A 9,642-nucleotide genomic window follows, 5' to 3' on the forward strand; every position below is an offset into this window, starting at 1 on the left:
GTTTGTTTATTCTACATTTCCCCACTAATGTTTTCATTTGAGAGATTTATACTTGGAGATATGGATGGAAGAAGAGAAATCCAAGCTGAAAACAAATCTCTAGAGAAAAAGAAAAGGAAAGTGAGGCTGCCCACGACTTTCCGACCGTGAGCATGATTACCCATTATTTTATAATAGATAAACGAAGAAAAAAAATATACTAAATAAGGGTTAAAGTGATGATAAATGAGTCGGCCTGCGAAAGGCTAGTTCAGTAGGACACATTCTACTCGATGGAGTTAAATTACTAAAATTTTAAAAATGAGTCTTTTGTTTTGTTATGTTCTTTGATCGGATGGAGGCATTTTTTTTTTTTTTTAGCTCTTTTAGTTTTAAGAAGGCCAGCTAGATGTTCCGATCAAAACTTAATAGTGTTAGACCCGTGAGAGGCAGATCGAAGGATAACATCGGACTTACAAATACAACTCTTCGCTCCTAATAAGACTTACAAGGCCAATTAAACACATCTAGATGCAACATAGGCGAGATCAATGCTAACAGACTGATTTACGAGAACAATAAATAATGTTATCTTATCAAATCTTTAAAGTCAAGGTTGTAATTTGATGAACCTTTACAAGAACTACTTGGAACAAGAATTAATTCAATCTCACTGTATGCATAACCACATACCTACATTTGAATGAGCACTATGATAATTTAATGCAACTGAAAATCAAGATCAACCACAAAAGGATTAGTCGATGAAACAAACACATTATTGCAACTGAAAAGGGGAAAAAAACTAATGGTTAATGTACTAAAATACAAGCTTCAGAAGTAAACGAGCATCTCTGAAGGGCAGAAGCTAAGCTCTCCTCTCATATTTGATTTAGTAGTAGAAATGCTCGCTAGCAAGAACATGCGCCCAGAATCACATAGAAGTACGATGTGGTTTTATGTCAGAGGGAACCGATACAGGGAAATCAGGTGATAAACTTGAGGTACACATTTAATGAAAGGAAACAGGGAAAACCCTCGAAAACTTCACAAAAGAAGTTACTGGCAAACTGTGCACACAAAAAAACTTCTCCCGAAATAAGGATAGATGGTTAAAGAATGGTGCAGCGGCCATTTTCTTCCGTCTGGGATGCAGTAGCTTGCTGGTATCTGGTTGGATCTGAGGGATTGTATGTGAACTCAGAGGTATCAAGACCGTACTATCACGAGCAAATAAAAGGAAAACAAAGTTTAGGAGAACATTAGCGACAAGTAGCTAATAAGATATTGACATGGTTGCACAGTAAAGACTTTACTTTTTCTCTCATTCTTTGGCTCCAAGCATCATTTCTGCTAGGACGATGGTCGAGATTGCCAAGCACAGGTGCTCCGGTTGCTGAAGCTCCTTGCCGATTCACTAACGGCTGTCGGACTGAAGATCTTGCAGCAATATATTCATCGTCGCTATCGTACTCCACAGGTCTGTTTGCAGCTCTCACTATAAGAGCTAACAAAAATGCCAAGCCCTGCAGGTGATACTCATATTATTCATGAAAAGTACAGATCATAAGAATAGTACAAAGTTTATAACATTCAGATGCAAACAGACTAAAAGCCAAAAAAAAATTTAATGACTACTATGGACCAGTGGGCAAGAGTTTTATTAAATAAGTTTCTAGGATGGCATGGCAACATGAAACAAACATTATTATCCAAATAAAGCCTAATTCATAAAAAAAGAACTACTATCTCTTGCATTGGGAAATTTTGCCGTCTGGTATTATTCTTCATAATTGGCCCAGAATAAAAAGAAGATTCGTTAGCACAAATAAAAATGCATAGACATCCCAAATACTTTGACTTATCTGACTTAATGGAAATGTTAATTATGATGAATGCAGAGACAGAAAATTAGCACTATAAGCATGTATGATCACAACAGATGTCTTCATAAAACCGTGTCAAAAATAATTTTGCATAGGTCTGCATTTTAAAATTCCACCCAAAAACCCAATATGATCATCAGGTTGTTTGTTCCAAAACCATGTAGACTTCCAATCTGAGTCCCCACCCTATTATCTCCAAAAGGAGAATGACTACCAACAAATAGGGCAAATTTTTTGTAAGATATTGTGGCAAAATCTTAAGACAGGAGCACCTAAAAAGCCATATCTACTGTCAAGAATCAAAATGTTATATTGCCTCACTCTGTCTAACGTAATAGTTTTTCTTAATTGAGTAAACTTGTGAGTTGACCAACATGCAATTTCAAATGGATTTCTAGAATATGGAAACTGTACAGTAGTCAAAGTGTAGAACATATGAATTACAAATTGCAAGTTATCAATAACATTCATAAATGTAAGAGAAGAAATAAGAATATAATATTGATACAAAGAGCAAAATGTTATTTAAAAGTCCAATAAACCAGACCTACCTCTAATATGACAGCTCCAAGAGCAACCCACCTAGCTATCTTCCAATTATCATCCAGAAAATCATATATAATGTCAAAGTTCCCAGTTTTATCATCAGGAATAAGCTGCAGAGTGTCTAATGTCAGAATTTACCACAAGGACAAAGACACAAGAGGATAGAGATGTTAAGGAGAAGCTCACATCCTTCCAGCTATGGTCGAAGAATATGAAAGCTGCAGCAGCCAACTCAGCTACAATCAACAAAAATACTAAGAAAGCATACTAATTTGTATTAAGGAAAGCATTCCCTCCGACTTAAAAATGAGTTTCAGAATAGTAAGTAAATTTGCCACATAGTTTATCATGAAAGAATAAAGGTCTCTGTTCCTTTTTGTGTTTGTATGGATGCACATGTTGAATAACATAATCCATTTTATGCGTTTTTGCCAGCAATACAAACCCATCTATACAGAAACTTCAGTATTACTAGAGCATAACTGGGGATATCTTTCAAGCACAGGCAGAGGAGCAGGATAATTTAATTTGGTCATAACCTACCTTTAGCAGGAACCCTCATTGATTTTATTTAAAAACATAAAGAATCATCCACTTGATCATTTACAAGCAAGCAATCTGATAGCCAATCATTTTCTCTCAATAAGTTAATCTTCAAAATTATTCATTATGTGTGTGTGAGTAAATAATTGTTGTGTGTGAGCAAATAATTGCAGTTTAGTCCAACAAATGGACTGCCACTGATGCTTCTATAATTCATCCAATCCTTGCTCATGTTAATGACAATTTAACATGAAGCGTGACTCTGAATATATATATATATATATATATATATATATATAGAGAGAGAGAGAGAGAGAGAGAGAGATATGTTACCCTGCACACCCTATGAGCACCAAAAAAAAAATTTTTGGTTTAATTTTTCTTCTTTTTTTTTTTTTTGCGCTTAATACTATAACTCAACCCCTAAACCCTAAAGGCAAAATCTTATTGCCATAACCGGGAGCTTAAAAAAAAATTTAAAAAATCACACACACAATTCTATAGATTACACAAAATCTAGAGCCAGAGCATATTAACTTTCTGCACAATGACGATGTATGTAAAAGAATAGCCTTTGATGAACCAATAAGATTGAGGGGGCGTTTGGTTCTTTCCTAAGAATAGGAATCGGAATGGGAATCAATGTATTGTGGAATGGGAATGGGTATGAGCATGAATATCACTCTTAAAAGCAATGTTTGGTTAGTTGCATTTTTTCTATCGGAATAAATCAAAATTTCCTTTTTTACCCTTAAATGAAAATAAGAGAAAAAATTAGATGTGAGAGAAAGATGAATGTGAGAGAAAAATATGATGAAAGAGAATACTGAGAGAGAAAGTGTGATGAGAAAGAATGAAGAGAGAGAAAGTGTGATGAGAGAAAATGAGAAAAGAGAGTGTGATAGGAGAGAGCATGATGAGAGAGAAAATATGATGTGATAGAAAGTATGATGGGAGAGGATGAAGAGAGAGAACATATAATGAGAAAAAATGAAGAGAGAGTGTGTGATGAGAGAGATTGAGGAGAGAGAAAGTATGATGAGAGAGAAAGCATGATGAGAAAAAAAGAGAACAGTGAGTGTGATGGGAGAGATTGAGGAGAGAGAAAGTATGATGAGGGAAAAATATAATGAGAGAGAAAGTGTGTTGAGGAAAAAAAGGAGGGAGTGTGACAAGAGAGATTGAGGAGAGAGAAAGTGTGATGAGAGAGAGTGTGATGAGAAAAAAAAAAGAGAAAAGAGAGTGTGATGGGAGAGATTGAGGAGAGAGAAAGTATGATGAAAAAAAAAAAAGGAAGAAAGTGCGATGGAAGAGCTTGAGGAGAGAGAAAGTATGATGAAAAAAAAAAAAAAGAGAGAGCGATGGAAGAGCTTGAGGAGAGAGAAAGTATGATGAGAGAGAAAGTGTAATGAGAAAAAAGGAAAGAGAGTGTAATAGGAGAGATTAAGGAGAGAGAAAGTGTGTGATAAAATGATGAGAGAGAAAATATGATGAGAGAGAACAAGGAGAGAGAAGTGATATGAAAGAAAAAATAAATAAATATATTTTGATATTTGATATTAAGGGAGAAAATTTTAGTTTTAGGTCAAGGGTATTTTTGGAATAAGGGAATATTTTGATTGATGAAAATAGGGTAATGACTCATTGAAGGGGAGGTACATGGGAATGAGTTATTACCCAATTTCAAGGATTCATTCTCTTATTTGTATTCCTATTCCTATAATTCAAACATTAACAATGGCAATCAATAATTCTCATTCCCCACTCCTATTCCCCTAAACCAAACGTCCCCTGAAACTGAAGAATAAGTATCAAGTAGGGATGATAAGCTATTGAAGATAATGTCAAGCCAGTGAAATTCCAATAACTTTCGAAGAAAAGAAACTCCAAATAATTCACTTATTTTGTTTCTCATATGTTTCAAGTTGATCTACAAAAGTTGGAAATGCCTGGTGGACTACGCCTAATGGGTGGATATAATATAAATAATACCCTCATATGTAGCGAGAAATTCAACGGGTTGAATCATGATCTTCAAAGAGTAGTCTCTAGGCAAATTTGTAAGGTGGCCGAATAGCATCCACATATGGTTGCAGAGGGTTGTTTTGTTGCGCGCCCCTCCGTGCACGATAGCGTAGCGCATACACTACCGTGCATGGAGGGGCACGCAGCAGATCAGTTCTGTATGGTTTCTTATGGCATATGCAGTTCAAATATGCAATTGAAAAAAAAATCCTATTTAAGCATATTTAGACCGAACCAAATTGACTTAAAATACACATTGTTGACTAATATTGATTATTATATTTCACATATTTTGTATGGGATGATTGATAAATATTTTTTTCCAACTGTAAATTGCACGTGTTGATTAATGACCTTTGTTGTATATATATATTTATTCTCAATACAAATAATTTTAATAATGATTGTCGGAACAAAATAATTTTAATAATGACAATTGTGTAGCACCCACACAAGCTCTTAAAAGTTTGGATATAATGCACACAAGAACAAAGTAAAGATAAAGAAATAGATTTCTGTGATGTGAGGATACACAAGACAAGCAGCAACCATTCCTTGAAACTGCTCCTATACAGCCAAAGCATGATATAATAAGCATGATAGCCCCGACACCTATAAACAAATAAATAAACCTGCAATACATGCTATTTTGTCAATGATAAGCAGGAAAAACAGGTACACAAAATAAAAATGAATTATCTAAGATACAATATGTTACTTAGGTAACACATCTGAAACCACAACAAGGAACAACCGAAGAAACCCAAATTCTCACTCTTCCAGAAAGACAGTACATGAATCAAAGTCCAGAAACAAGACAAATCTAACATCACAGACAACAAATACAATAATTATGGTTCTAGATGAATGGCACTATGAGGCACAACTGGAGAATACCCGATACATCCTGTAGAGATTAAAGATATATGATGATCCATGAGTAGGAATATGACTGCAGGATATGAAACAATAAGCATTTATCATCTGGCTTTCCGTGCTTATACAAATGATTAAAACAAAGGCTAGTATTACAGCACAGAAAACTACACTGCCAGCTAATTAATCTTTCAATTACTGTACAGCACAATGTTGTTAAAAACCATGTCAATGCACCACCTTATGAGTGTAAAAGGAGCTCTGGATAGAAAAGCTTTAAGTTGAATACAGGTTTCATCTTATGCAAGTACAGGTGGTTTGATGATAAAATGGTCCAATAGTTTGGTCAAAAACTGCTCAAACTTAATTGCAAACCTTTGTGGACACTCAAATCAAGGTAGATCTTCTTGTTTTCTATATTCACAAATGTCGTGTTTTTCCCTTCAGAACTAAACTGCTTATGTATTTTAGCCAGACCGGTTGAACGACTCAAGAACCGTTGGTAGGCTTGGTTATTGACTGAGCACATTTGGGTATTTATCATATTTAATGTAGAAAAAAGTTCTAGAAGGCTGACAAGGAAGTATGTTGAAGCTATCCAAGAACCATCAGTGGTCTTTGTTTGCTTACTGATCCAATTTGAGCTTGAACACATTAGTTTATTTATTAAAATATATTTGTTTATTAAACTTAATTCAGAGAAGACTTCCACAGGGCTGATAAGGACTTCTGTTGCAGCATTTTGCCTGATTCTTCTTAGGAAATGCAAGATAAAACCTTTTTCGATTATGGTGAATCAAGTACTACACACATGAGACTGAAGGCTTTAGGTTATACTTGGTTTAGTTGTCCCCTGGATTGATACCAATCAAGGTTCTTCTAACTCCTTACATTAGGGTATGGCTTCTGATGTACATCATCCATCCTTTTGATAATAAGATAATACCTTTTACCATATAGCTTGCAAAGGGTTTCCACATAGGTCTCGGTAGACTTGTTCTGTTATCTTCTATCATACAATATTTGACAATACTAATATGTCTATTGGTGCCATTAGGTGAAACATACTGACTACTCTCGATTGGACATATATTGTAAATGTCAATGAACAAAGACAAGTTCACATCTAAAGGCATCCTTAACAACATTGTTTCTCTCCAACTTGGAATACTAACATTAAAAAGATAGCAATTATATGCACATAGTGATTAAGATGTTACCAGTACTGGTGTCTAATTGTGTTTACAGCCAACAAAGAACACAATACATACTTCTGGCACTATATTGTAGATTGCTGGATGATCAACATAGAATTATTACATTTGGACAGGTAGAGAGCTGACATTAAGATTTCAAAATAAAGGAAATGAAAAAAAAATGAGTTCAAATGTAAAATCAGTTATCGTCTTCAATTTTAGCAGATCTGAGCAAAAAGTACACAAACTGCCAACGATTTGCCTCAGGGAATTCAGAACACAAGTATCAATAAAAGAATAATTCATCAGGTTGAAGAATTGCCAGTAAAATTTCTTTAGAAATCAATATCAATAATATAAACCATCTCAAAAATTAACATAATAACTTGATTCCTTTTCCCATCATAGTCAGGATGTTCTCAGAAAAAAAAAATCGAAAAACTCATAAGATAAATCAACACAAAATTTGAATCAAAGTTGAAAAACGAATCAGATGCAGAACATACCAAGCTTTCGGTAAATTGTCAAGAAAACTGGACGAAGAGAACAAGGCGACAAGCATAGGTCGCCCAAGCTTCAAAACTTCCAGATCGTTGCTCGTCGGAGGAGCTGGATCATCGCTGCTGCCACCAGAAGCGATTTTATTCCACTGCACCAGCAAGTAAACCCCATATCCCACCATCGCCAAGCCGGTGACCGTCAAAACAAAATTGAAAAGTTTCAACAAACATTCCCAGAACCCCTTGCACGCCATGCTTGATCCCTAATCCTGGTCTTCCACCAATCGCCGGCTCCCTTACTGGAGACGCCTCTCCGGCTATCTCGTCAATCGAAAGTCCCGATCCCAAGGAAAAGGCCCCAAACAAACCAATCTTCAAACTATAAGAAAAAAAAACTGAAAATTTTCAGGATTATGAACAAAACATCTCGAAATGAACATGAAATTTCACCGACTCAATTGCGAAAATAATCATGACTGCGAAAAGAGAAGATAGAGAGAAGATTTGCCTGAAGAAAACTTCGAACCCTCGGCGATCGCGAACGCTCGAGGTAGAGTTGTCGTTTTGTTTCACAAAAGCGGTATTCGTTCTGTCGCCCAAAATTTACTTTTATTTAGTTATTTATTTTCGCAAGGCGGATCGCTAAATATTGTCCAACCACGTGGCGAGCGAGGGAGGGGGGCGAGTATTCGATGGACGGCCGAAAAGGTCGAGCGAGACGAAGAGCAAACGTGACTGGGCGCCACGTCACATGTTCACGATAAAAAGGAGCAACATTTTCAAATCTAGACCTCCCATTTATATAATTTTGAATTTTAGATAAAAATTAAAAGCTACAGTTTTTTTTTATTATCATCAAAAGATACTTTATATTAAAAAAATAAATGAGTGCCCTTCATAAAATTTCTTTTAATTCTTTTTTAATAGGGTTGTAAAATAGAGTAATTTTGTAGTTGAATGGATATTTAATTTATGCTTAATTAATTTTGAAGGTAATGAATCCGTCCTTTTAGTATTTTCCATAGGACTCGATTCTTAGACATCTAAAAGAAATTGAAAAAGCGTCGCCACTGCCGCTGCATCATTTTCTTGGGCTAATTCAATGTACCGTAGTTTTGATTATATTTAAGATTTTAATTAAGTTAAAATTGTTTTAATTAAATTGAAGTAATTTTAAATAAATTGAAGAAGTTAGTTAAAATAATTGTAATCAAATTAGAATAATTTTAATTACTATTGAAATAATTTTAATTGCGATTAAAACTATTTTAACTTTAATTAATTTTAAAGTGATTTAAACTAATATTAAAAGAGTTTTTACTAAAACTTTTAAATCTTTTATCTTTTCTTTGTAAAATCATTAGATTTATAAGTTTCTTTACTCCTCTCCAAAAAGACATACCTTTTGTTTTTTTTTTTAACTTTCCATAAAAATAGAATACAGAGAATAATTTCCTAGTATACATACACCTTTTTAGAAAAAAAACTTTTAAAAAAACTTGTTTCAAGTTTAAACCTTTCCATTTTTTATATTGCTATTGAGGATATGTTTAGAAAGTTGGTCTAACCTATTAATTGATTAGCACTAACCCTAAATTTTTTCCCTCATAAATAAATCACTATAGAAATTAGATTCCTAATGGAATGAAATTTGAGACAGGAGCATCTTCATTTTAATGGAAAATGATGGATATTAAAATTCAATATTATTCTAGTATAGCAAAGTGAAATATATTTTAAAAAAATCAAAAAGTTTATTTTTATATTTCTTTAATATAGGATTCTTTTATGATAATGGAAAAAGTGCCCTTTTGATTATTGCCTGGATTTTATTTTATTTTATTTTATTGAAATGGATGCAAAATTTTAGGCGTTTATAAATTAGGCCATCTTCTTTGGAAAATAAATGAATAAAATTGAGTGCAGTTTTTCAAAATTTTGCCAAATAATGACAAGAAGATTATGTTAAATTGCACAAGGACAAGGCATATTAGCCATCAGCTATATTTTGATTCCACCACCATCAAATTCACAAAGAAAATATATATTTATCTCGACAAAATAAAATGGCATATCAAAAAGGGGACGGGA

The 9,642-nt window shown here is 34.0% G+C and overlaps 1 protein-coding gene across 1 annotated transcript; it reads right to left on the bottom strand.

The window, feature by feature from the left end:
• Positions 1-736: 736 nt before the first annotated feature.
• LOC122056746 (tobamovirus multiplication protein 2A-like) lies at positions 737-7,929 on the bottom strand. Its single transcript, XM_042618843.1, has 6 exons — positions 7,558-7,929; positions 5,512-5,611; positions 2,598-2,678; positions 2,417-2,521; positions 1,296-1,505; positions 737-1,199 (listed from the first exon to the last, which is right to left on the bottom strand). The coding sequence occupies exons 1-6, from the start codon at positions 7,803-7,805 to the stop codon at positions 1,092-1,094; spliced, it is 852 nt and encodes a 283-aa protein (XP_042474777.1). The 5' UTR covers positions 7,806-7,929; the 3' UTR covers positions 737-1,091.
• Between the last annotated feature and the right edge of the window lie 1,713 nt (positions 7,930-9,642).

This window comes from Zingiber officinale, chromosome 3B (assembly GCF_018446385.1).
Source record: "Zingiber officinale cultivar Zhangliang chromosome 3B, Zo_v1.1, whole genome shotgun sequence".
Classification (NCBI taxonomy): Eukaryota; Viridiplantae; Streptophyta; class Magnoliopsida; order Zingiberales; family Zingiberaceae; genus Zingiber; species Zingiber officinale.

Excerpts from the sequence above, each read along its gene's own strand:
- LOC122056746 (XM_042618843.1), bottom strand. The coding sequence starts at position 7,805 with ATGGCGTGCAAGGGGTTCTGGGAATGTTTGTTGAAACTTTTCAATTTT. Across the intron at positions 5,612-7,557 it reads GACAATTTACCGAAAGCTTG|GTTTATTTATTTGTTTATAG; the intron begins GTATGTTCTGCA and ends CATGTATTGCAG. Across the intron at positions 2,679-5,511 it reads ATGGTTGCTGCTTGTCTTGT|TATGCTTTCTTAGTATTTTT; the intron begins GTATCCTCACAT and ends AATACAAATTAG.